This window comes from Drosophila biarmipes, chromosome X, assembly GCF_025231255.1.
Source record: "Drosophila biarmipes strain raj3 chromosome X, RU_DBia_V1.1, whole genome shotgun sequence".
Taxonomy (NCBI): Eukaryota; Metazoa; Arthropoda; class Insecta; order Diptera; family Drosophilidae; genus Drosophila; species Drosophila biarmipes.
Window position 1 is genome coordinate 11,549,214 of NC_066611.1, and position 27,828 is coordinate 11,577,041.

The following is a 27,828-nucleotide window of genomic DNA, read 5'->3' on the forward strand; positions in this document are numbered from 1 at the left end:
AAAGAAGGACAGGTCTATAAAATATTGCTATCTCTTTCATATTTGTGTGGATCACAAAAATAAATGTTTGGGATCTTTAAAAAGGGGTTTTCATTTATTTCAAATTTATTAAACTAAAAACAATAAATCCTAAGACTATTTTTTGCATCGAAAGCGATATTTTCTGTTTTTTCTCTAAGCCTATTCTATCTTCTCTTTAAAAAAGATCTATGGGCTGGAACAATAAAAACGACACTGTCATTTTCAACTTGACATAACATTTTTCATAAAAATTTAATACAAACATTAAATTTACAAATATATATATAAAAACAATTCACAATCACATATAAATTTTTATCATTTTTCAGATGTTAAATATTTCGATTCGCTATATTCCTCAAAGCAAGGTTACAATTTACTAGTCCAGAGCAAGAAAACCAAGATCAATGTTCTTGTTGGTACAATCTATGTTCGCTGTTGCGTTGTCCATCGATCAAACAATCAATCAATCAATCAGCTACGGATGTTTATGTTTGTACGGCTCGTTGTCGATGGATGAATAGCATCTTCATCACCACCTCCGCTCTCATTGCACCTTCGTGGCTGGGACTCTGCTTTCTGCGCTCCTTTGCAGTGAAACTCGATCGCATCAATATCATTTGTACTTTCAATGTAAAATTCGTGTCCCAGATCTTTGCCTTTGCGGTCGTAGACGATCCTGTTTCTATCGGTGCCCACCACATGGCCGTCCATCTCATCCTCGGAATTATCACCGTCTGTGTCTTCGTCCTCGCCAATGTTAAAAATGAATCTTGCATCGTTGGTGGGCTTGGCGGACAAGTTCTTTCGCCTCCCCGACGACGATGTGTTTGCTATTTTCCTATACCTCACTGAGTTTCTCGACACATGGTTGCTATTGCGCTGCAAAGTAGACAGTGAAAGGATTAAATTTCACACGCGACATTATACAAAGTAATAACTTAGATAGTCTTACCTGTAAAACAGCAAATATAATGGAGAATATCGTTATGATCAAGAGGCAGATGGCCACAGCAATAGCTGTGATGGCCGTTAAAGGTGAGTCCAGTCGCAGGACAAACTCCCTGCTATTGCCTCCGCTCTCGAAGGCTCCGTGCTCAGGCTCGCCACTCTTGTAGGCACTTCCACTGCCGATTACCGTCCGCCGTTTGCCGCCCGTTGAGGTAGCTTTGCATTCACCTGGAAATAGTTATTTATAAAATGATAATTATTTTAAATTTACAGAGAACAAATTAAACAAATTATTTTTTTTCCTGGCTTATTTGAGGAAGCTTTTTTATTAAAAAATACCCAACCCACAACCGATGAATTTATGCCGGCGTAATAATGCCTAAACATCGGGAGATTGGGAAGATGCCTGAGACAAGGCATGATGACAAGCTATGAGCTAAGGTATAAATATACATTTTTAATTATGCTACCCTCAAAAAAACCTTACCAGTTTCTCCATCGCAATTGCAGCAGGGCGCAGCGGCGGTCTTCTCGGTCAGCGTCTGATTCTGGCAGCAGGGCACGCACTGACTGTTCAGCTGGTCCAGGTGCAGTGGCGCCGCACAGGCCTTGCAGGAGAACTGGCCAGGACCGAAGCAGGAGCGGCACGAGTCGTGGCAGGTCTTGCAGGTGGACGTCGTGGTATCATAATACTGTGAGCTGAGGCACTCCATGCACAGGCCGCCATCGAGCATCGAGTGTGGCGGGCAAGAAGTGCAGGCCAGTGGGCCAGCATCTTAAATCAGATCAGCCCATTGTCATCAATTGATATAGGAAGGCAGCATTTAAGCTTACGTACCATTGCAGGTCTTGCAGTAGTGATGGCACTTCTGGCAGCCAAAGTCAGACTTGTAGAAGCCCTCGGGGCACTCGGGATGGCATTCGCCGGCCGCCAGCTGCCAGCCAACCGGGCACTGGACGCACTGGTTGCGCCGCGGCCCGCTGCAGGTGTGGCAGCTCAAGTAGCACTTGGCGCAGATGCCCCGGTCACTGTAGTAGCTGGAATTACAAAGGCCCACATTAACATACAGTTGGTAGAGTGGATTAGGTTTAGTGGCCTACCCATCGGCACAGGTGGTGCGGCACTCGCCGTTCTGCAGCTCCAGACCCTTGGAACAGTTGCTGCAGTTCGTCCGCGAAACGCACTGGCTGCAGGTGTGCAGGCAGGGCGAGCACACGGAGCCCGCCTCCATGAAGAAGCCCTCGCGGCAGCCGCTCACACAGCGGCTCTGCTCCAGCAGGCGACTGGGGCCACAGGACATGCAGTTCGTCTCGGCCGGTCCGTTGCAGCTGGCGCAGGAGGCGTGGCATGCGCTGCACTGCCCCACCGCCTGGCTGAAGAACTCGGCTGTGGGGAGAAGAAACATAAGATCGAAATTAGCCTTAATATCGAATAATATGAGGGATTTATAAGAATTTAGTTAGGATCTAGAATGAAAATACACGATCTTCATTCTCAATAGATTGGAATTATTTAATATTTAAAAAGTTTTTAAAATTCCAATAAAATATTTTTGCATTGTACTTAAAAAGAAAAATAACTTTTTTAATTAAAAAGAAAACTAAAAAAGGAAACTACTTTTTTCATGACACTTACTTTACTTTAAAATCATACCATATCCAATCTAAGGGATTGTATATAGAAATTTCTGAGTAGACTTATAATACTAGAAAAGCAGGAATTTTTAGAAATGAATTCCTTAAGATTTGGATTTAAATCCTTACAATTTTTATCTACAAATGGGAACATTTAAATATATTATAACCTTCATTAAAAAAATTTCTAAGTATTAAAAAGAAACCAAAAAGGACTACAAAAACACAACCTTTTACTTTCTAACAGATTGAAGATAATAATAATGGTATTACTTTTATAAATTTGGGTACTTGGGGCTTACATTCACTGCAGCTCTCGCTGCCGGCCACGATGCACTTGTCACTCTTGTTCAGCGTCCAGTTTTGAAGGCACTCGGAGCAGACTCCGTTGCTGGTGCAGGTCTTGCAGCCCTCCTGGCAGGGCATGCACTCCAGCCGTTTCTTGTCGGCGTAGAATCCGTCGGGACAGCTAATAAGGCATTTGTTTTGCCAGGCGTATCGACTCGAGCGGCACGTGATGCAGTTCTGGTCCGTGGGGCCATTGCAGGTGGCGCACGTCGAGTGGCAGAAGGCACATCTGTTGCAGGAGAGAGGCATTACTATCAATTCCAAATGTATCCCTTCATCCACTCACTTGTTATCCTCCGTTTCGTAGGTGTCCAAGGGACAGGCCGAGTAGCATTTGTTCTCATGCATGACCAGGTGGTGGTCACAGCTGGTGCAGAACTCGGGATGATCCTGGCACGAGGCACAGTTGGGCTCGCAGGGCACACAGGTCCTATTCCTGCTATCTGCAAGGTGGTATATACAAAATCACATTAAAAACATGCTCAAATGCTACTCTTATCGTCAACTATTACTTTCAAAATATCCATCTGGGCAAAATTGCAGGCAGACGGCGAGATCGATGACGTGCAGGTGGGCCGGGGCACAGGTGAGGCAGCTGTCGGGTCCGGCGCCAGCGCACGTTTCGCAGGTGTCGTGGCAGGGCCAGCAGATGCCCACCTGGTTGGGGAACGAGCGCGGCGGGCAGCGACTCACGCAAGTGCTGTGGAAACAGGGAACGATTAGCGATGCCTCTACCACTTGACCGACAGTGCATCTCTTACTTGTCCAGCCGGTAGTGGCTGCAGGCCACGCACTGGGTGGGTCCACGGCCATAGCAGCCCGAGGAGTCACACTCGGCGTCGCAGGAGTGCAGGATCTTCTTGTCCCCATCCCTGGCATCCGGTGCTGCCACCAGCTGGGCAGCGGAGGCTGCAAAGCCAACGGATTCCGCGGACGAGCTGGCAGAAGCGGTCACATTCTGACCATCCAGCGTAGCTGTGGCCGGCTCTGGATTGGAACCAGCGCTGCTGAAGATATTCTGGTAATTGAGGTAGCCGGCAAAGCTGTCCGTGTTGAAGTTGCCACCCTCGTTGGCCGGCTGGCCGATGTTCGAGGCCGACGGGATGAGGAAGGGATTCGAGCCGATGGGGCTGCGCAGCTGGGGACTGCTGCTGAGCAGCTCCGACTTCAGGCGCATCGGCTGGCTGGAGGTGCCGTAGAAGATGAGCTGCCACTTGGACAGGATGCCGGGTTGGTTGACGCGCCGCCGGCCGCCATTGATCACCTGCAGGGTCCACCGGCCCTCGGCCTTCTCGCCCCAGAAGTGCACGCTCAGGAAGGGCCAGTCATCGAAGTTGGACTTGACAATGTCACGCGGTCGTTCGAACAGCAGGGTACTGGTGGTGCCCATGGGCGAGGTGAGCAGGATGCGGAGATTGCCTCGGGGGAAAAACCTCAGGGTTATGCGACACTGCACGTGCTCCAGGTAGCGCACCTCGTTGATGGTCCCCGCACACCCGTTCACGTCCATGTGCGTGGCCAGCGTGTAGCCAAAGGCGCCCTCAATCTTCCGATCCTCGTTGTTCTCCCGCGACTTGCAGATATGCTGCGGCGGCACCGACGACCATTGCTCCGCCAGCGACACCATGGCGCCGGCGTCCATCAGGCCGTAGCCGAACTTGTGGCTGTACTTGCGCTTCACCCCGTTCAGCGTCCAGCCGGTCTCCTTCTCCAGCGGCGCCGGCCTCGAGGTGTACACCACCAGGTACTGCATGTCGCGCCACGTCAGCTCCGGGTTGGCCTCCAGCGCCAGAGCACAGATGCCGGCAGCCAGGGGCGCTGAGGCCGACGTGCCCGTGTGCTCCACGGTGCAGATGTGGTCGGGTCGCAGGCGTCCGTCCATGTCCACGGTGGCCACGCTCTTGTCATGACCCGGCGTCCCCGAGCTGTAGGTGGTGGCCAGCGTGGAGGAGCACTCCTCCAGGTACCAGGGCTTGAAGCTGTGTAAAGTAGTAGTAGTATCAGTATCCTTGCCTTCCAAGCTCTCCCCTAAACTTACCCAGCTTGGGTGGCACTGGAAATGGACAGGGTGAAGATGGAGTTGGTGTAGCCATCGCAGTTGCACGAGTCTGTGTAGCGGCCACCATTGCCGGAGGCCCACACAAAGATGGAGCCCTTGCCCTGCCGCCCGCTGGTCACGCCGTAGATGAAAGCGCGGCGCGCCAAGGGGCCAGGACCATCGACAGTGGAGCCATCGTCCTCGGGTCCCCAGGAAGCGCTGTATATGTCAATGTGGGCGGGATTCAGGCTCAAGGCCTGGGCCTCCACCACATCATTGACCTTGCCGTCCAACATGCGGACCCCTAATTGAAGAAAATAAACAAATTAAATAGATTCCAGTTAAGATTGATGACCAGGATCACTCACCACCAATGCTGGCATTGTAGGCCACGCCCACGCCGCAATAGTTATTGAAGGCCACGGCGGCCACCTCGCCGGCACAGCGGGTTCCGTGCTTGTTGTCGCCATTGTCCTGGGGCGTGGGATCCGAGTCGTTGCCATTGATGTCGAAGGAGGCATCGGGATCCTATGGTTTATTATATTATTTAGGATTAAAAGGTGTAATCTATATATAGTGAAGCTAATGCTTACATAGTTCTGGGCCAGATCAGGGTGGTTGGTTTGAATGCCATCGTCCAGAATGGACACGACCACGCCCTTGCCCGTATAGCCCTTCTGCCAGGCAGGGCCCACATTCATGTCCAGGCCATCCTTGGCTCCACCATTCTGCAGAACAAGTTAAATAGGAGATTACAGAGGAGTTAGTAAATATAAAAGTCTATAAATGGTCTAGGAACATGGGTACTTAGACACAATCACAGTGCAGAGAGCTCAAAATTAAGTAAGTAGTTATGTTTTTTAATATTTCCCATCCACTTTGGTTAGAAAGGTTTCAGAACGAGTTAAAAACAAACTACTCGAATGCGAATTAATGGACTCTAGACTAGATGGTTTCATGAGGCATGCATTTAAGTGAGAGATGATCACATACTTTACTCACCAGATACCACTGTTCCTTAAACAACGGATCCGGAAAGACAAAATGCGAGCTGACGTCCCGGTACTCCATGCGCGGCGAGTGCGAGGCTAACGATAGCGACTCTGGGGAGAATGAAAGATGCGGATTCTGATCGACTACGTAGCCGCCGGGTTGGCGTAAAAGGTTATACGGACTGTAGGTGGGCAAGTCCTGGTAGGGTCCGTCCCTCTTCCGGCGCACCTTTTCGTGCTGCTGCTGCATCCATTTCACCTGAAATGGGCAGGGAAATTGGCAAATTGGTAGGAGTATAATAATGGGGTATTGCTGCATCCTACTTACCTCGCTCTCTGATTTCAGGGCTCCCTGGTGCTTGCGGCTGGAGCGCAGGGAGCGCTTTGATACATGATGGTGCTGGAACAGGTAATAGTTGTCCAGGGATCCAATCTAAAGGAAGGGAAGGAGATATTATCAGGATGGCTGACTAGGAGGGTTGCCAGTATATCTAATAAAAATCATAAGAAGATAGCTTTATTTTCAAGTTTTTTTAAGATAGTATATAAGATTGAAGATATAGTATATATATATATATATAATTCTATATAATTCTAAGAATCTAAGAACATCCCAATAATCTTAGACAACACTTCTTAAACATCTTATCTTCGATTTATGTAACTATATATTGATTTCTAATTAGGTGTTTTGATTCCAAGTACTATTATGATATAATAATGATAGCATTAGCATAGATAAAGTATGTAAAACATAAATATACATATAAGGAAATCTCGTCTAGATCTTAAATCACCCTTGATTTGTGAGTTACGTGCTAGGTAAGATCTCGAACTCAACCCTCTTGAAAAAACTGGATGGCTCACCTGTCCCTTGTTGATAAACCCATGTTTGCTGGCTATGACGTCGGCCACTTGCTGGCCAGCTGGAATGTTGACGGCGAACTCGTTGGTGTATATCGCCTCCTCGGGAATACTGAAGGCGCCAAACATATCGACCCCGTCGAAGTCGAGGCTGTTCGCCAGCTGCTGCTCAGCCTTCTCATCTTTCGCACTGGCATTTGTGTGAGTATTTTCATAGTTATTATCATCGTACTTGCCGCCACTAATGGTCTGTGCTTGACCTGCTCTCTCACCTCCCCGGAGGCCGGAGGCGACCTTGGGTGAGGTGCTGTGGATGAAGCTATTGCTCTGGCTATTGCTGTAGCCGTGGCTATCGCCATCATCGTGGAACGATGGCCTGGTTGTTGTTGCTGTTGTTGTTGTTCTACTACTGTTGCTGAGTATTCCGGCATAATTGTGAGTCTCGGCGCCACTGCTCCGCAGAGCACAACTAGTATTTGGGCTTAGGATTACTAAAAATAATACAAAATATATACAGCTCTGTGCCATCCGGTTAAATGTACATAAATAGATTCTATTGAGTTTCGCCGTTGCATTCGCCGTCGTTCCGGGGTCGTGGACGTGGACCTGGAGTATCTTTCGCCGTCCGATCTTGCGGTACGTTGGCTCTCCGAGAGATTTGTTAAGGCCACCACAGCAGGATGGACCTGGTGCCGGGTCCATCTGCCTCTGTTTCTCCAAGGCGGACCATTGATCTGTGTCGATCTGTGGCGACGTGCATGCCACTCCACCGATGGACCCTTTATTTGACATATTCAACTAGGATTTAGCTAATAGTATTAAGGTAGTTTGATTCTCCCGAAGAGTCCGTGTGCGACGTGTCCCTTTCCTGTTGTCGTACTCATGAATCTATCTTTTTGATCTGCTAGCCGACGATCTGGTGTCTGCAAAGAACAAGAAAGCACTTTATTCGCATGGCTATGGGATGTGCAAATGGAACCTTGGGACCGGTTAAACGTGGGGTTTGTGGCCAATATGCCACAATGAATCATATTCCACTGATAGTATGGCTGAAAAGCGATGGAGTTGGTGCTGTGGTGGTGTGGTGCTTACTTATTAATGAGGTGCCTATTTGCGATGTGCCATTGTTCGTGGGGTGACACAACAGAATCATCTGGGGGGAAGCACCCGGCTAAGTGTTAGCAGTGAGTAATCTTGTATGGCCATCAGTTATTATAAATATTATACCTGTACATCGTTTCTATCGTTTTTCTATCCTAACAATTACAAAAAACAGCTGGCAGATCCAATTGGCCGCCTGCCATTTGTGTGCATTGTGCAAAGTCCCATTCTAAATTGGTTTTCGAAATACAGGCATTCACTATTTCGATAGTGAAGTTACTTCAACTTGATGAGGTTTATGGAAGATATAAGGATCCTTCATCATAACATAATATAATACTATAACCGAAGGCCCTGTTGCCTGTATCACATAAGTTAGTCTAGTTTTATAAAGTTGTCTATCTATAATAATAATACTTTTATTAAGGATCCATTACAACCTTTCAATAGATTATCATAATTATTATATCAACACTATTATATAAACTTTTTAATATACAATAATAATAATAATACTATTATTAAGGATCCATTATAACCGTTGAATACTACGATTATTAAGGATCCATTACAACCTTTCAATAGATGATCATAATTATAATATTAACACTATTATATAAACTTTTTAATCCACAATAATAATAATACTATTATCAAGGATCCATTATAACCGTTCAATACTACTATTATCAAGGATCCATTATAACCGTTCAATAGAACATCATAATAATAATAGTAAAAACATAACATAATATAATATTAAGATTGGTTTTCTTTATAAATATAAAAACATAATTGATATAGAGGAAAGTTTGGGTTTCCCTATAAAACCCAAGGGCTATTCCAAAATTGGAACTTAAGATCCCCTCCAAAAAGAAAGGGGATGTTGTAATCGAACTGTTTAAATATTCCATATGCGTTTCCAATTAAAACTTAATATATGCATGCACATGACGCCCTGCATATACGCTACGTACATCTGTACATGGGTACCGCTTCTTCTAAATTTCCTGGCGGCATACATATGTTTATGCCATATCCATGGGTACATAGGATATGCAGTTATGTGCAGTTACATACATGGCCAGACGTACATGCAACATAAGAAGGCTGGCAAATATTGGTTACGGTTTCATATCAACAGTATCATATGTACATACATCGATTCCGGTTTCTGTTTTACTGTGCCATTCGCTTATAAATCATATAAAGTAAAGCATGTCTGTGCGTACATACATACTTCGCTTTTGCCGAATATGCACGTCGGTGTGTCTAAGCATTAAACATACACACACATAGATATATGCAAGTTAGGCTTCTGCCAACGGCCCTCTCTTTCGCTCTATCTCTGTGTATTTCCCACATGTTTATAAAATCACACATCTCCATTTAATCACACCAATTTCGCACGAAAAACAACAATAAATAAGCCACAAAGCCACCTTATTTTCGTCCGCGTATATATGATGCGCCTGATAATGTATAAAAACTGATGTATGCGGGTGTGTGCGTGTGTGTGTGTGTGGCTTTATACACATTCGCAACTTTATGCGTAAGAGTTGCCATTTCGATGGCACATACATATGTATGAAATCACGTAATGCATAAGTGCATCTGTATGCTGTGCACTCCTTTTACATACATCACTGGGCATCGAAATCGATGTAAGCCAAAGTATTATTGAGTATTACGAGTTGAAAATGAATTTCGGCTTCACATTTTGGAAATAAATCACAGAAGTGCAGACACAACAGGGCTTTAAACTTGCAATCGAAACGACTGAAAACTGAAACTGAGACTGAGACTGCGGCAGCGAATGCGACTGAAACTGAAACTTGGGGAATCGAAGCGAAAGAGAACGCGTGCTTACCATGCGTACATATAGGAACTAGCCGACAACGTACATATAGGACTAAAAATCCGAACCGACCGAAAACCGACCGAACCGAACGAACAAACGACGCAACCTCGACTGCGCTCCAGCTTAAACTGAACTTTATTTTGAAGTTAATACATACATATACATATATAGACACGGCTATGGCCAGCGGTGTTGTTGCTGCCACTTGTTTTCTGTTTCTTTCTCGCTGGATTTGTGCTAACCGCATACACAAACACACGGCAAACGCTTCGCTCGTACATACGGACAGGCAGTCGTGCAATCAAACACATTCATATGTATGTACGCTACATAGATTTTAGTTCGTAGTTTGTATGTACATACCATGTTTATGCATTGAAAGCACAGCTTTCGGAGCTTTCAAAACAAAATGCAAAACATAACACGCAACTTGTGCTGTAACAAAAAATATTAAGTATTACGTACGCACGCACACAGACGTGCACAACTGCTGCCCCCCCATGCCGTTTGCCGTACACCATGATGATAAATACACATTTAAGACGTGTTTCGATAGGAAACCGAAACTTTCGTGCAAGCCAAGTTGTACATACCGCACCTACATACGTACATACAAACGAACGAGCGGACCGTTGGAAGCTTGACTTTTGTATGTGTACACACCCAGGCACATACAGACATACAGACGTGCGAAGACGCTCTCTAAGCGCTGACATTCAAACAAGAGATAACATTTAGCGGCAGCAAGGTTTTCGTTTTCGCTGTTGTTGTTGTTGTTATTGGTTTTGGTTAGCAGAGGTTAGCGTTTTCATTTTCCGCTTTTATTTGACCTGAAAAAAAAACAAATCCTCCAGTACGAACATGCTTGTCTGTATGTAAGCGGGCCGAAGATTTTGGCAAGTCCCATGGACATGCATACACACATACTACAAGCACCCATACACATGCATAGAAATGTGAAGGCAAAGAGCCGCTTTTAAAGATCTGCTTTACCATTAAACAATTATTCGCGGTTAGGACAGGTTATGGTTGTTTCCAATGGGAAGTAGTAATACACAAACTTTAACTGGGCGCCAATTGAGGTGCACTGAGCTAAAAATGCTTGGATGTAGAGGACCCATTTCATGTACAATGCATTTCAAAATGTCGAAAAATTTAAAAAAATTAAAAAAAAAACCTTTTAAAGATACTTAAAAACCTCAATTTCCGGTCGCATTGCACCGTTAGGGAGTGACTCAGGAGGCAGAACAAACATAACCGTTACCTTATCCGCCTGTAAATATCTGCAGCTATGATGCAGTGTTGCCAGATCGGCGATCTTTGTTAGTATCCTTCAGCATAAAACAGCTGTTCCTCTTTGAGGTTATGTATTCAAATTTGATTGTAATGGAAGATCACAAGTTTTAACCGTGGTAGATATGCAGTATTGTAAAATAAGTTCAAAATTATATTTTCGTACATTTAACTTTCGTTATGGTAATACTACATCTCCATAGTAATGCCGAACTCCCCCTAAATAATAACAAGAAGCCTTTATCAGTATCATATGGATTTTTTTAATGAAACTTGGTTCAGCATTTAACTGAGTGCGGTTTTTGGAGAAACAAAAACAGTTTACAATTTTTGTGTTAAACAATTCAGTTGATACATGCTGAAATACGAAGGCCATTATATCCGAAGGCAAATCTGGAGGGTAGACGTCTGTGGCAAAACCAAGTAAGGCATCGTCCAGTCGTTTGATCTCCTGCAAACACAAAACGGATTAGTCAAATATTCTCGAAATGTCCGCTTTAAAATGCAGCGTATTTAAGAGCAGGCTGCAAAAAACAGAAAATGGACAGAAAAAACCCACGTTGATCGGCCAAAAAACCAAGCAACGTTGATCGAACAGTAGAATTTTTAAGAAAACACCTTATAGCTTTAAAGTGCTGGATACTATTAAATATAGATTACCTGATTTATGTTAGCGCTTTGCTGCCAGTCGACTTGTGTGTAGACTTGTTTTGCGAGCAAAGACACCATAATTGCAATCTTGAGAATACATCTTCGGCCAAAGCTGAAGAGTTTCGTCGAAAAAAACAGCAAATCGCTGGCTCGACCCCAAAAAAATCCAGACGAAGAATCTCATCCATAAAACAAATTGGGCATTTAGCGGTTTGCGCCGTGCCCATTCCAAAATTGTCGAGTTTCTGTAGAGGCACACCTTGCCAATTAAGAATCTTTATGGGTCGAACATGAAAACCTTTTATCGATAATCCAATCACAAAAATCGGTTTCGATTTTTCATGATTTCTGTTTGATCACTTTTGTTAATTATTTTAAACATACTGGATCGTAGGTTTGTTTAGAACAATTCCCCCATGTCTTCTTTCAAAATAAAATCCTTCGTTGAGTAGTTTGTCTGTTTAAAAATGGCTATTTAAATAGCCAAGCTCCATTAACTTTAATCGATAAGTCGAATATCAGTCTGATTTTAATAATGTACCCAAAACCGTTTGAAAATCTGTTTTTAATTTCAAATTAATTTAAAAACGTATGTTAAACATAAGGAACTTTAAAAAAATGTACCCAGATCGATAGGATATCTGCATTATCCCACATCAACAAAATTCAAAAGCATATCCCAAAGTCGTATAAAGCGACAATCTACATTAATAAGAAGAAAAATAGAAGTAATGCGATTTTTTTCAGATATTTCCTTTGGAAGGCCCCATCCAATGGAGCGGCAATTCTTTCAGTTGTCCAATCTAATAATGAAAATTTTTTTAACTGTAAAAAAAATGATGACTCAAATTCAATAGATGGGGACTAACACCTTTATAAGACAAGCAGACCCATAATAAAGACCATAATTAAACCTGTTCCACTTTGTGGTTTAATTTGAAGACGAGTACGTATTATAAACGTTGCAGTGAATTTGTCCGATGTATTTTGTTAATTAATTGCGTCGATATATTGCTGTTTGATCATCCATTGCAGAGCGTTTTTTCCCATTCCCCCGTATTTTATATAAAACAACCATATGACTCTAAAAAAAAAACAAATAACTTGTCGTTTGGCTTAATCATATAGCCGACAAAAGACTTTAAAATAAGATAAAATTATATTCTGAATAATTCGAACAGATCTGAATAAATTTGACCGAAAGGCCTTACCATTCTGAAAATTTGAATACATATTTTTAAGAAGTACCAGGATTTTTCGGTTGAGACTTACAAAAGAAGTAACACCCTTACTCTTTCATGGTTAAACTTCTTATCATAGTAATTGGTCAACCACTTACTCAATAATTGTTAAAATCAACACCTATAATGAATAAGGTTTTTGTGTTACAACGTTTAATGTTAAAAAGCTTTCAGAAAAAAAATAACATATATTTTTCAAGAAGTCTAAGGCCCGGAGGCATAATATTCATCCATAAAATATGAAGTTCCTTTTAATGTGTTTGAATGTCCGATCCCAACCCCTAAAGATCGGGGAAATCCCTTCTCCCAAAAAATCGTAAAACCTAGTACTTTTGTACTTCGTAATGTCACACGAAGTACTGCAATGTTCCATCTAAAATGATTCCATCGTTTATGGTACATGCTATAAGATGTAAGTCATCACATTCTTTAAATAAACCTGTAAAAAAACTTCAATAATAATTAAATTATTTTAGCTGTAGGGAAGGAAATTAATACATTTTCACAAGGGCAGGTATTACCTTTTCCCAATCGCCATGGTATTCAAATAATCATCCTTCTCGGAGAGCATTTTCTTTGAGAAAACGCCAGACGTTGTTATCCCACAATAATCACAATTAGACGTGTCAATCTTCTCCCGAAAACCAATAGTCAAAGTAGTCACCAATACCAAAATATATAACTGCTTCGATTGCATTGTACACCCAATAGATGTTTCTTTTGTGCTTAGTTTGTTGTTTTTTTAATTGAGTAAGCATGATATCTATATCACTAATTTAATAATTCAGTTAACGAAACAAAAACGGAAAATTTAAAGAAATAATAAAACAAATTGCAGTTTCGAAAAAGCTTATACCATACTGCAGCTAGGTTGAAAAACTCTGATGTCAGAACTTGAAGTAATTATTGCCAAAACTGAGAAAGATAAAGCATTTTTAGGGAGCGATCCCATGCATAAATGTTTAATGTAGAAGATACTTTCTTATAAACGTCATTTTTGAAGGTGGTAAACTTTTTAGGGCCAAATCAATTGAACCGAATAAGTCTCGATTTAATAATTTAAATCCTTATTTAACACGGGAAATGTGACTACACCCCAATGGCTTTTAATTTTCCCTATCGAATCGTTGCAATTTTTTGGCAAATATCTGCTAGGTTATAAGAAAGTTATTATTATCAGCACAGACAAATCCCAAATAAAAAAGTTTAGGCCGCACGAAACGCTATGTACAATTTAGTTGTCCCCATTGTAATTTTTCAACTAAATTTGGTCGAGAGAGATTTCTCTTAGATTTTTCTTACCCAGTTTTGAGTGATGTATCAATATTTTGTTGGATTAATTGAATTTATTAATTAAAAATTGAAAGGGAAACATTCACATTTTTTATTTTAATGGTTATGGTTCATTACCATGGAATACTCTGTGAAGCGTAAAAATTCTGTCCTTTTTAAAATGCGTACAATAAGCATTAATATATGGGAATGGAAAAATTTAAAGTGATTAAACAATGAACAAATAACATTTTAACTCTGTTAAATATTTTTAGCATTATTGTAAAAATAAGCGTTTTTACACTTGAAACACGAAATATAGGTATAGAATTATTATCCATCCTATAAAAAAATCGGTATATTGATCATTTTTTTTTAGCTTACTTTCCTGCTGTATCAGGAATTGGGAAACTCATTTTACAGTGTCATTAAAGCCAACTGTTGTCCGTTTTCTTTCCAAAACCAAATAAAAAGGTTCAAGTCCCCTTACAATTTTGACAGTGTTGCCAGATCTTCCCACTTTAAAATAGCCATATTTGAAAAGGTAAAAATAAAGCACAATACCACTAATTCAAAATAAAAAAAACAAAAATCTTTTTAAGAAACTAAGAAAAATAAAAAAGCATATTAAAATTTACTGTTTAAAGTTAGGTGCATTTCAACAATATAGTTTTGCAAACCTCCCCGATTTTTTTTAGTTTTCACTTGAAGTGGCAAAAAAAATGTGAAGACAAATAATAGCTCTTTAATTTCAATTTTATTTATCTAGTAGTAGTAGCAAAATGCGTGTACAATGACAATGGTTAATTTAGAGTGAACGCATGACTGAATTTCGATATTCGTCTAATATTTTTACTACATTTTAAATCATAAGTAAAAAAAAAAGACTATTCGGAAAGCATAGATGTAACACGAAGTTCCATTTGTGCACATCGAACGATTTCAACAGGAGAAGGATCCACACCAGATGGAGCTTGCGGTCCGTGCGCTCATCCGGAATACTCACCATTTTCGACGTTTTACAGATAAATTAAAATATTTTCATCTTCAAATTCAGCAAGTCGATTAGTAATATATCTGTATATATTTAATTTGAATTATGGATAAAAAAAGAATCATATTTGGAGAATGTAGTCACCACATACATAATTTAAAATTATCATTATGATTAAATAGATGCACGTAATGGCTTCTACTTATTTTTTTTTTGGTGCAATACTGCACTTAAAAACAATCATTTTGGGATTTGGATTGCGTATTTTGTAAGGTTCATCCTTTGCGTGTCATAGTTTTATAGTTGCCTCTTATTAGGACCGATTGATAGTATTTGACTAAGTGGTTAATCAAATCATATGGGGGTGCATTCGATTAGACGATCCATTTATGCTAGTTTATTTTGTTCACTCGCGAACAAGCTAGGTCAGAAAGGTGAAACGTAATCAATAATTGAGAGAGTACGTTATTTTTCATCCTCATATGTATGCTCCAGTGTCTAAAAACGTCGGCGTCCCCATGGGACATTATTTCCTCCGCCATTATTTCCGCGTTGATTGCCGCCTTGGTTCATATTGTTAACCCCAAATTCAAAAGCGAAGGAGTCCTATTCAAGCAATGAAATACAATGGTTCAATTGAGTGTTGCATTAGCCAGGGTGAACCCAATTTTAAAAGGGGAGAAAGGAAATGGTATCAAAAATATGGGCACACTGATAAAGTATAATTCTACATCGGTGGCCCACCTCAGACCCAATAAATACCCATATACGTAATCCCCAAAACGATTTTATTGATTCCCCTCCATCTGTTTGGTATGTCGAAATAAATAAAGGATTTCACTTCGTATACCATCACAAGATTCGCAACAAATGAATGTTGCTACTTTGGACTGTGAGGATTCAAATAAAGCAAAAACATAAAATAATTAACTCCCCAAAGTCCTAAATGCATCCCAGTTTTTGTATAAATAATATACACTTTAATGTATATATTTGGATATATACAGAATGGCTGATGAAAGCCGCTACCAGAAAATGTTAATAACTTTTTTCTATTGAAGTAATCTGCTCATTTTTTCGTTTTTATAGATTCAAAATGATATTAGGTTTTTTATTTACTTGAGTCCATAGTTTCGTTTTGAAGAGAATATAGGGCCACGTTTCGCCACGATCCGTAATACATAATAACCCAAGGTTGCGTTCCATTAAGCGGTCATAGGAAATAGCTCTGCTCAGCCTCTGCCGACGTACAGCATACAACTGGAGTCGTCACACACATTTAAAAGCCTCCCCGTGAATGTTAATCACACAAATAAAAGACAAAATGTCATTGCATCAGTCATTACAGACCGTAGAGCCCAAAAACTTTAACTTAAACTTTTAAACTTCTTTGCAGACTTGCCGGCATAAATAGTTTTCCCCAGACCCATAGATATTTCGAGAACTTTACTTCCTTGAAGGAAGACTTTTTCTACACAGAATTATTCACCATTTGGTGTGGTGTTTATAAGACGATAAATTCCACACACACAGCCCAATCTATTGTGGGAGAATTGCTACAAGAATTGCACCCAAGTTTTAAAGAATATAACAAGAAACCACCACAAAGCACCTGTGGTCCCCAGGTCGCCTGACCTTTTTCCATTAAATACAGAAAATAAAAGCAATACTCTTGGAATATCCAGTACCCAACTGATCGTTTTCTTCAACATAAATAAAAAAGAATTATTTCCATAGACTAAAAAAAGTTATTTGAGTTTCTTAAAGTAGCAATATTCATCAGCCACCCTGTATATATGAAAGAGAAGAGCGGCAGCCCCCTAAATATTGTGTTCAAAGTTAAAATTCATAGGTAATGCATTCCCAGCCTTAAATCTTGATTTACATAAAGTGTATGCTTACAGCGCTCGAGAATTCGGCGCTTTCAAAGAAATAATCTTCTGTAGAGATTGAAACTGATTAAATCTCTTTATGCCCAAAATTTCCCATAAAGGTAAGATAATTTTTAGGTGTTTTTGGAAAACAGTCCTGAAGAACTGTCAGAGAAGGGTTCGCATTCTCCATTCTTTTGTATGAGTTAGATGTATTGGGTTACGCTTCTATGAGAGCGATAGACAGAAGGCTCTACCACTAATCTGGTGGTTATTAAATATCTGGTGAGGCTGTAGCTAGGACTTGAACATACCTGTGTATTCGGACCCGAATTGTTTCCAATCATTGTGGAATTGTTGTTGTTATTGCCTACGGTGTACAGAATGAAATGGTGATTAGAACGGGAATCAAAGTTACGTATAACACGATGTCCCTACCTCTGAAAACCTCAAATGGTGAATTGCTGTTGCCTCCAAAGTTGTCAAAACTGGAGTTGTTGCCGCCGCCGTTGCCACCACCGCCGCCAAATCCCTCCTGCTGATCGAGCAACGAGTTGAGCTGCTGCGCCTGCAGGAACAGTGTGTTCTCCTGCTGCCTGCGCAGGAGGTCCTCCTCCTGGCGATTCATGTGGCTCTGCATCTCGCTCTGATGCCGCCGCATTGTCTCCTCCTCGCGCTTGCGCATCTCCTCGACCTGCTTCTCGCGCAGCTCCCACTCCATCTTCTTGCGCTCGTTGTCCACTTCGCGCTTCCTCAACTCTGGAAAGTGGGCAGATGCGTTAATTCGAGAAGTGCAGATGGTTTTGCAATCTTTTTTTATAATATATATGCTCATTAGGCAATTTTGTAGAAATTCTTAAAGCATCACATTACCAATTCATAGTTAAAACAAACCAAATTCCGTAATGATGAATCTCTTTCTCAAGATAATAGATATAAAACAAATGTATCTTGCAGGTAAATTGAACAATACATTTTTCTTCGGTCGTCTTTTTCGTTATTTCCATTTTATATATACATTCTCCGAAAAAATAATGAAGATATATTCTATTTATTTCTCTTTTGAGCTCCTCTTCTCCTTAAAGCCTAGAAATCATGAATCTCATCAACAATTTCAGTAAAAAATCCCACGAAATGTATATGTTCGTAAAAAAATTGTTTTTAACTTTTCGTTTCGTTGACTTTTTAATTTATGTATAAGAATAAATCGAAAAAAAAACTGATTTACTTGCGACAAACTTACCCTGGCGCAACAGTTCAGTTTCCTGCTCATAGCGAGCGTACTCCATCTGAGCCTCCAGCTTGTCCTCCTCCATTTTCAGCTCCCGCTTGAGAGCGTCCTGCTTGGTCTTGAACAGATTATGCAGCTGCTTCCAGCGCGAGCCGTACTCGTGCTCAAACGAGTTGGGATCGGCGAATCGCGGACCAATGCTGCGCTCATGGTTGAAATCGGGCATCTTCTTGTTGAACGCCTTCTCCGGCAGACCATCGTTGTCGTCGTTCACCTCCATGGGATCCACCAGGCACGGACGCAGGGATGCGGTCAGAAAGAAGCACTTCTCGTTGCACAGCCGCAGGCAGGCGCTGGCCGACGACTTCTTGGCGAACTCCACGATGCCCTCGCCCATGTGCTTGCCACGGTCGTCGACGGTGATGCTGGCCCGCTCGATGGGGCCAAAGATCTCGAAGGACTTGTACAGCAGCTCGTTCGACACGAACGGCGTGAGATTGCTCACCCGCAAGATGGTGGCATTGGGGGCAAAGCGAACCCGCAACTGGCGTCCCTTTCGCATCGAGCCGTCCAAAGCGCGCTTGGCCTTCTCGGCATTGGGATGGTAGTCGACCTTTAGGAATGTGAAGTTCTTGTCCAGGTTCGAGAAGATCTCGCTGATCTCGCCGTACGGCCTGAACATCTCGCGCAGCTCGTCGTCGGTGATGTCGCCAGTTAGATTGCCCACATACAGGCGATTGCGGCCAGAGAACTTGGTCTCGGTGGGCACTTCAACGGGCTCCAGTTCAAAGGTGGGTCCGGATATGCTGCGCAATCGCTGGGTAATGAAGAAGTCCTCTCCGCCACGGGGACCGCCGCCTCCGCCGCCCATGTTGGAGTTATTCATGCCGCCAGGACCACCAGGGCGTGGACCACGGTTCCTGTTGTCCCGTTGCTGGTTCTGGGGTCCTCCGCCGCCACCACCTCCGCCTTGGTTGTTGCCAGCGACGCGACCTCTGAAGCCTTGGCCATTTCCCTGTCCGCCTTGATTTCCCTGACCTCCTTGATTTCCTTGCATCCCCTGTCCTCCATGAGGTCCTGGACCGCCTTGATTTCCCTGGTTCCCTTGTCCACGTTGATTTCCTGGTCCTCCTTGATTACCTCCCTGATTTCCTCCTTGACCCCCTTGGTTGCCCTGACCTTGGCCTTGGTTTTGGCCTTGATTTTGGCCTTGGTTTGGCCCTTGTCGCAGATTTTGGCCCTTGTTGGCATTCTGGTTCGGCTGATTTTGGTTCGCAGCTGCATTTGCCGGTTCATTCGCCTTGGCAGGTGCATTGGCAACGGCCGCCTTTGGTGCTTCGTTATTGGGCTTTTGCTAAATCGGTATTATATAGTTGTTATAATTATAGTTAAACATAGAATAAGAAAACATATAAAATCCCTTCCTAAACATTCGAATTCCAGAGATCCTTAATTAAAGACACATTTAAAAAAAAACCGTATGATAAATCAGTGTTTAAAACGTTTGGTTTTCACTTCTAAGAAAGGTCTTCTAAGCTTACTTGTTATTTTACTCAAACTATGAAATGGAAGTTGTTTGAGTACATGAGTTCATGATGATAAACCCTGTTTAAGTCAAGTTCAGAGCTAAAAGGTAAAAAAACAGGCCATAAAAATCACGGAAAAGTACACCATAAACTATCTTATCTATTTCCAACTTCAACCGTTCCAAATCATAGCTCAGGTAGAGTTTGAATAATTTATTGAAGTTGTAGTGATAGGAACCTTTTAGTAATCGATTGAACTGACAAAAGTGAAGTGTGCCACAGGGATACTTGTAACCTTTTCTCCCACAACTTTGAAGTTAATATGACCTATTGACAGCTGTCAGATGTTTTGATATAATATGATGTATGTGTGGTACGATACCCTATAAGATCATCTATATTTCATATTTTACTAATAATACAACTTATGTACATATATTTAAAAATTTTTGATTTACTATTTTTTGGAATTTTTATTATACAAAGTGTTAAAAAGAAATGATTAAAATATATGTAAATGCGTATGGGAACATTCCCAAGGAAATATCTCCATTAGCTTTTTTTAAATTAAATTATGTACCATTCGCGAACGTACGATTTTTTCATATTGGTTTTTTGACAGTTAATTGAACATTTTTTCGCCCTCTTGGGATTTCTATCATCTTATTAGATTGCAATTAAGATATTGGGTGGAAAAAGTGCAAACAAATCATATGTTTCCTTGCGAAAAAATTGAAAATAAAAATGCCTTTAAAAGTAGCTAAATATTAAAACAAACGTTAATTTTTTAGTTTTTGGGAACATTTTTTCAACAAAACAATGACATTATGGCCATTTATTAATGAAAATACTCATGATTTTGAAGATTTTGTTGCTTTTAAGGCACGAAGTATTATTTTTATTGGTTTAAAACATACTTTAAAAAAGATAAACTTTTTAGTTATTTTATTATCGTTATCGAAACAACAGAAATCGGTAACGATATGAGAAAGGAACGTTTACCGCAAAAACAAATACTTGGTAAATGCTCAGTACAATGTACATACATAATTGTATAAAAAAAAAAATGGATTATCAAATTCAAGATGTCGGCAATTCTCTTCTCACAAAAAAAAAAACATGTGTATGTACATGTGTATGCACTTGCACATTTGGCCACAGCGGTTCACTTTGTATGTATTCGGTATGCACAGGCAAGGGTACGCACATATCACCGTTTGAATGCTAAGGAACTGGGCATTTGTACATAAATAAATTTGCAACAGTAATTTGTACGTATGTATACGTGAATGTACCGTTTTCAATATTTACTGACGTGTATAATATGTACGTATACAGGGCAATATTCCATGGATATTCGAATTAAGTATGGGAAAAACAAGCATATCATTTACTTACATTCGCATTAGCGGCTGGGAAGGTCCGGTTCTGATTTGCGCCACGATTTTGGTTTTGGTTCTGATTGTTGCGATTGCGGTTGGCAGCGAAGCCGCCCTTATTTCCGAAGTTCTTATTTTGATTGGGAGCACCGCCCGCTGCACCATTTTGGTTTTGGTTCTGGTTCTGATTCTGGTTCTGGGCGTTTGGTCCACCGAATCGAGCCTTTTTCTCCGCCGGACTTCCGTCGGCAGAATCATTTTGCTTCGGGGCATTGTGCTTGCCGAGGTTTTTATTGGCTGGCTGGTTGCCCCGCTGCTGGCGTTGGGGCAACGGCGTGGCCTTGTTGTCCAGTTTCACCGCACTCTCCATTTTCTAATGTATTTATCTTTGAAAAATATTGCTTTGTTACAACGCGTACAGACCGACCTCAAAGTTGTACTTGTAATGAGTAAATCGGAATTGACTGTAACCGGAACGCAGCAAGTGAAACGATTACGCGAGTACATGCCAAGAGGGCGCCACCATGTAGATTCTGGTACGAGTGGAATGGAACAAGTGCACAGATGCGAAGTCTTGCACTTTCAAATGATTTTTTAAATATTGATATTATCTAAATTAAAGGGCATATTAAAGAATTCAAAAATCATTGAAAATAAAAATATATTATATAAATATATACAGGGCGCCATAGCTTTTGACAGAGATGCCAGATCGCTTAATGACATACCGCGTTTGAAGCGTCAGTCCAAGTAGATTTTTACCATGGAACAATACACGCCACGCGAGCGCTCTGAAATAGTTGAAATTTACATTCAACTCAACGTGCTTTTAAAAAATTAAAAAATGTGAAAAGTGCGCCTTCTAAGAACACCATTAAGCGTTTATACGAAAGATTTACGACTGGTGAGGCTCTTTCTAATCCGAAGAGGCCAAATAAAAGTCGACCAAGGCGATCGGACGAGAATATCGCTGCCGTACGAGCCAGTGTTGAGATGTCCCCAAGAACATCCCAAAAACGCCGTTCTCAGCAGTTGGGCATGGCTCGGTCCACTTTACAACGGATTATTCGCGATTTGCATTTGTTCCCGTACAAAATTCAAGCCAAGGACCCTAGAAGAGCTCAAGGACAACATTCGTGAAGAAATAACCGCTATTCCGCCCGAAATGTTGGCGAAAACGATGGAAAATGCTGCAAAAAGGGCACAATATAGATTTAATAGATATCTTATAACTTATTATTTTATATCTCATATTATATTTAAAAACAGAAAGTTTTTTACAAGGCTCGATTAAGACTATGACACCTATAACTACAAATAAGATTTATATAAATAATAAATTAATTATAACATTTATACGTTCTGCTAGTCATTTTCTTTAATATTATATATTTGGTTCACACAGCTGTAATTTTGTACACGGTCACGCTGATTTTCTGATTTTTATGTATCAGAAAGGCGCTTTCTTGGGGTGAGACATCCTTGATTTGCAGGCAATCTGAGAAATAGAAACATTATTACAAACTCGTTATAATTGTAAAGAACTTATTTTGAGAGGCACCTATATCATGGCATCCTTTTAAGAACGGTCTCATACACCCTTCAATCGGTAGACTCAGTATCTGTCTTCGGAAGAACTCAAAGATGCTGAGAGTGGCGAAAGTAAGCGCCTTGAGCTTTAAAGATCAGAATGTCAATATCAAAGTCATAGATCTGTAGTAATGCTCAAGCTTACGGCAGCAAAAACTACATAGTAGACGAGGGTTGTGGGAAATAAGAACAGAATGGCGGAGAAAAATATGGTTGCAAGATATAACTGACGATTCATATAGTTATGGGACTCAGTGCGACCTGAAAGTGGAGGTATTAAACTCTTTAAAACTCCTCTAGCTATTGTATCTCCAAACTTACCCTTTAAAATATTGTACCGGTTTCCTCGAACCACCTGCCACAGTACCGAAAGACCTTTTCTTTCCACATTGTAGAGCCTATTGAGATTATTTGGTGTCAAAATCTATCCTTAGTACTTATCTATATTAGCAAAACTTACACTTTGGTATAGATATAGAAGCAATGCGAGTGCAACCCAATAATGGATATAAGGTCCTCTAGTAGCGCTATCTGGAATGTAAGACCCAAACAGCCGAAGGCTCCAATGGCCAAGAAAACTTGTCGCACCAAGGGTTCGATAAAGTCTGTAAAAGTAAAATAGACTATCAATACAAACTGATTTGGCAGTAGGATTAAACTCGTACCCAAAAATGTCGACCACAATTCAATGTGATACTTAAAGCAGTCCAGAAAGAAATTGTTCAGGTGTATGTTCAGCTTGAGGCCAATGGGACTGCCCTCCAGTACTTTTAACAGGCTGTACAGCTGGTCAATAACGTACTGGGAAAAGGGTAAAATAGTAGGATGTAATATGTGATATGAGATCTTAGATATCAGACCTACGTGGGATATTTGTATAAGAAAGTCTCCCGGCTGTGTGGCTAGGGAGAAGAGTATTAACATCAGTATGATCCCCAAAGCTCTGTCAAGTGCAATATTAGGCGGGCGAGACCTATGGACACAAAGATTATAATAGATTGGGTAAAAACTTCTATGGTAAACTGAATTACCCCTCTTCACATGTGGTCTGCCACTCCCTGAAATGCTTGTAGATGCTGGTATGAACCATTATGCTGTTGACAAACACATTTTCAGCAATATATCTGAATATCGCTATGGGAAAGTCGGCAATGAGGGTTAGCCCATGGAGGACACTCTTTTTGGCCTGTTTTCCTGCGATATTTTGGGTCTCAAGCGTGGATTGTGTGAGCCTGCACAGCTCGACAAAGTCGCATGCGCCGCTATCGCTATCGCCGTGTTCTGTGGATCGCCTATTCACGGATTCCCCGCCAATAAACAGATTTCGTATCATGGCTTTCTCGTAGAGTATCAGCTTTATGTGCTTGAGATACTCTGGCGTAATGCCGGTGTAAACCAGGCTTATATTCGCCCGACTGCTGTTGTATGTGAAGCACAGTCGCATGTTGAACTTAAGATACTGATTTTGGTCTGCATTGAAGTCCACGCTCAGGATAGAACCCAAAAAACGCATATTGCTCGCTTCATGATTTACGGCCTTGTCGCGAAACTCCAAATCGGAGGCCTCCAATACGTAGTACGCCACGACATTGTCTTCGTTTATTTGTACTTGGCCGTACAGATCCGTGGGCTTCTTGAGGTAATAGTAGTTGAGGGGTAAATACACCTTAATGCTCATAATATAATAGTTTAAATCGCAAAAACACCGGGTTTTCTTTCTCAAGCAAAACAAAACAAATCCAGCATGCTTGAGAAGGTGGGGCGGAATACTAGTGACGTCACAGGCTTCTCAATTGGAACGGTGGAAATAGTGGAATATTACCATTTTTGCGCGCTATGCGCAGTTATTTTATGTTATTTAACTTAATTTGCGTATTTTTATGTTGAGAAGAGGGTTGTATATTATAGTTAAGGCACATTTAATCAAGATTGTTTACTTTCGCCACCTCACAAAAGAAAACCAAGTCGATAAAACGATTGCCTGAAAATACCACCCTTCGATGAGTGCCCAGCACTCTGGACTCGTTCCATTCCACTGTGCTTCGGTTTTCACGTGTTCTGTTTTATATCGTTTCATAGACATTTGCATTAATATACGCAATAGTGGGATACATTTTTCATCGGCATTTTGTATAGTTAAAAATTGTTTTCGTTTAAAGAGATATATATTTTAATTGAGCACTGCAATGGGATATGATGGTGAGTTTGGCCCGAAGTGCGACTGAATGGTTGGACTGAATTTGATGTCCAAGTGTGCATAAATAGATGTATGTATGTGTATACATACATACATATGTAAAACTGTATGATATTAAGCAAAGAAATGGAAAATGTGCAATTAAATATGTGCGTACACATGTTTGATAAGGCTCAAACGCATTTCTGACCTTTTTTGGTCTGGCTTTAACCGAAAGTTGCGTTAAATAAAAGTCTCGAGTACAAAAATCTGCGGTTGTTGACCGGTTGTTTTTTTTTTTTTTACTACCCCATGCATACATACATACGTATGTACATATGTTTAACCGAAAATGCCCTGGTTTTGTCTTGTTTTTATCAAAGAAAGTGCATTTAATAACATGTTTTAGTGCCAAATAACACATTTTTTGTTATTTGCCATGTGCTAAATGCTTTAGTTAGCTTGGAAAACATACTTGCATATGTATATGCGTGTCTGCATGCTGATGTACACACATGTGTGCGTGCATCAGTGTGCAGGCAGCATTTTTTGGGGTTTCCAATTCATGGCGAATTTGCATTAAAATACCACCTCATCGTGTCTTTGCAGATCGTGAACGTGATCGCGAGAGACGCCGCCATCGTTCCCGCTCCCGTGACCGCCATCGCGATCGCTCCCGGGACCGCCGCCATCATCGGAACTCCAGGCGCAAGCCGTCGCTCTACTGGGATGTACCGCCACCGGGATTCGAGCACATCACCCCCATGCAGTACAAAGCCATGCAGGCGTCCGGACAAATCCCGGCCAGCGTTGTGCCGGATACGCCGCAGACGGCGGTGCCCGTGGTCGGTTCGACAATCACCCGTCAGGCGCGCCGCCTCTATGTCGGCAACATTCCGTTCGGCGTCACCGAGGAGGAGATGATGGAGTTCTTCAACCAACAGATGCATTTAGTTGGCCTCGCCCAGGCGGCCGGCAGTCCCGTCTTGGCCTGCCAAATCAATTTGGACAAAAACTTTGCTTTCCTCGAATTCCGGTCCATCGACGAGACCACCCAGGCCATGGCATTCGATGGCATCAATTTGAAGGGTCAGAGCTTAAAGATTAGGCGTCCGCATGATTACCAGCCCATGCCCGGCATCACGGATACGCCGGCCATTAAGCCCGCTGTTGGTAGGTCCACCTTTGGCCTAGATATCCTTTAAATCAAAAGTCTAATCGTATCACTTTAGTTTCCAGTGGAGTTATTTCGACAGTGGTCCCCGATTCGCCACACAAAATCTTCATTGGAGGTCTGCCAAACTATCTAAATGACGACCAGGTTGGTTGGCAAGCGTTCTAGGATGCTATATCGTTGTTAACTCACCTGTTTTTTTATCCCAGGTTAAGGAACTGCTTCTGTCGTTTGGCAAGCTTCGAGCATTTAACCTCGTTAAGGACGCCGCTACTGGGTTAAGCAAAGGGTACGCCTTCTGTGAATATGTGGATCTAAGCATCACAGATCAGGTAAGAAACACGCTGGGGTTCAGTCTTTAATGGGTTATGTAGAGGTTAGGAGAGGATAACTACCTCAGGGATCTTAAACTACTGAGACTTCTTCTAAAAACATAAGAATTCTTGAAAATAAATGCTGATTTATTAATTTAGATAGTTTTCTATGTATTCTTTATGAGATTTTATATATTTAGCATTTCGTAATCATAATTGAGAATTTCTCCTAGTTCCTAGAATAATACAGAACTAGTAATGCGTTATCATTAATAAGAAAAAAAAAAGGAATGAAGAGAGGCAATATACAACTTAAAATCTAAAAAATAAATGCCTTTTTATCGATAAAGATGGTTATTGTTCAACAAAATTTTAAGATTTTTTTTATATTTATTATTAGACAATCGAAAATGAAGCTGAATAATAGGTATTTTAGTTCAGAAATTGAAATGTACTACGGCTGAAAACAAAAAGAGGAAGGAAAGTATAGAATACTTGTTAAATTACCAATAAATAAAGCTGTCTTTATTTATTTAGTTCAACTATTCAACAGAGCTGATTAATAATCATTCCCCCTGCCATCTTCTTCTCCCATCCACAGTCAATTGCCGGCCTGAATGGCATGCAGCTGGGCGACAAGAAACTGATTGTCCAGCGCGCCAGTGTGGGCGCCAAGAATGCGCAGAACGCCGCCAACACCACGCAGTCCGTGATGCTGCAAGTGCCGGGCCTGTCGAACGTGGTGACCTCCGGCCCGCCGACCGAGGTGCTCTGCTTGCTCAACATGGTCACGCCGGACGAACTGCGGGACGAGGAGGAGTACGAGGACATACTGGAGGACATCAAGGAGGAGTGCACGAAGTACGGCGTCGTGCGGAGCGTGGAGATACCCCGCCCCATCGAGGGCGTGGAGGTTCCGGGTTGCGGCAAGGTCTTTGTCGAATTCAACTCGGTGCTCGACTGTCAGAAGGCCCAGCAGGCACTCACCGGAAGGAAATTCAGCGATCGCGTTGTCGTTACATCGTACTTCGATCCTGACAAATACCATAGACGCGAATTCTAAATACAAGTAAATCATATTTCTCACATTCACCGATTGTCCAATAAATATCACACAATAAAAGTAACGATTTGACTACGAAAACAACCAGCAATTAGAAAGAGATAGTAGTAGTTGTTTTGGAAAAAGAAACAATAATTCATGGGTGGTGGTAACTGTACTTAAATCATAGCGGTAGCGAAATCTGTCAAAATGTCAAGTAAAACTGTCAAAATGAGGAACGTTTGACAGATAACTTTGTAAGT

At 41.6% G+C, this 27,828-nt stretch overlaps 4 protein-coding genes across 10 annotated transcripts; 1 reads left to right on the forward strand and 3 right to left on the reverse strand.

Moving 5' to 3' along the window:
• Positions 1–240: 240 nt before the first annotated feature.
• On the reverse strand, positions 241–9,951 carry LOC108025785 (furin-like protease 2). Of its 7 annotated transcripts, none has more exons than XM_017096412.3 (17): positions 9,821–9,951; positions 6,853–7,772; positions 6,314–6,418; positions 6,169–6,244; positions 5,996–6,096; positions 5,587–5,721; positions 5,362–5,521; positions 4,994–5,297; positions 3,717–4,934; positions 3,468–3,655; positions 3,242–3,398; positions 2,910–3,184; positions 2,074–2,359; positions 1,811–2,010; positions 1,460–1,747; positions 977–1,200; positions 241–903 (listed from the first exon to the last, which is right to left on the reverse strand). In XM_017096412.3, exons 2-17 carry the CDS (start codon positions 7,639–7,641, stop codon positions 496–498), a joined length of 4,914 nt encoding a protein of 1,637 aa, XP_016951901.1. In that variant the 5' UTR covers positions 7,642–7,772; positions 9,821–9,951; the 3' UTR covers positions 241–495. The 7 variants fall into 7 exon arrangements, with proteins under 7 accessions (XP_016951901.1, XP_016951900.1, XP_016951899.1 ...); XM_017096411.3 differs by having other exon boundaries at positions 5,987–6,096; XM_017096410.3 differs by having other exon boundaries at positions 5,996–6,244.
• Positions 9,952–15,329: 5,378 nt separating this feature from the next.
• Positions 15,330–21,732, reverse strand: LOC108025774 (protein no-on-transient A). The gene is made up of 5 exons (XM_017096372.3): positions 21,289–21,732; positions 18,377–19,718; positions 17,572–17,892; positions 17,448–17,503; positions 15,330–15,868 (listed from the first exon to the last, which is right to left on the reverse strand). Exons 1-5 carry the CDS (start codon positions 21,637–21,639, stop codon positions 15,761–15,763), a joined length of 2,178 nt encoding a protein of 725 aa, XP_016951861.1. The 5' UTR covers positions 21,640–21,732; the 3' UTR covers positions 15,330–15,760.
• Positions 21,733–22,485: 753 nt separating this feature from the next.
• LOC108025881 (uncharacterized) lies at positions 22,486–24,620 on the reverse strand. The gene is made up of 8 exons (XM_017096556.3): positions 23,891–24,620; positions 23,724–23,832; positions 23,525–23,660; positions 23,320–23,464; positions 23,181–23,257; positions 23,005–23,120; positions 22,831–22,945; positions 22,486–22,767 (listed from the first exon to the last, which is right to left on the reverse strand). Exons 1-8 carry the CDS (start codon positions 24,535–24,537, stop codon positions 22,667–22,669), a joined length of 1,446 nt encoding a protein of 481 aa, XP_016952045.1. The 5' UTR covers positions 24,538–24,620; the 3' UTR covers positions 22,486–22,666.
• A 270-nt stretch (positions 24,621–24,890) lies between these two features.
• LOC108025880 (splicing factor U2AF 50 kDa subunit) lies at positions 24,891–27,670 on the forward strand. The gene is made up of 5 exons (XM_017096555.3): positions 24,891–25,058; positions 25,645–26,208; positions 26,268–26,356; positions 26,419–26,541; positions 27,125–27,670. The coding sequence occupies exons 1-5, from the start codon at positions 25,046–25,048 to the stop codon at positions 27,584–27,586; spliced, it is 1,251 nt and encodes a 416-aa protein (XP_016952044.1). The 5' UTR covers positions 24,891–25,045; the 3' UTR covers positions 27,587–27,670.
• The last annotated feature ends 158 nt before the right edge of the window (positions 27,671–27,828 follow it).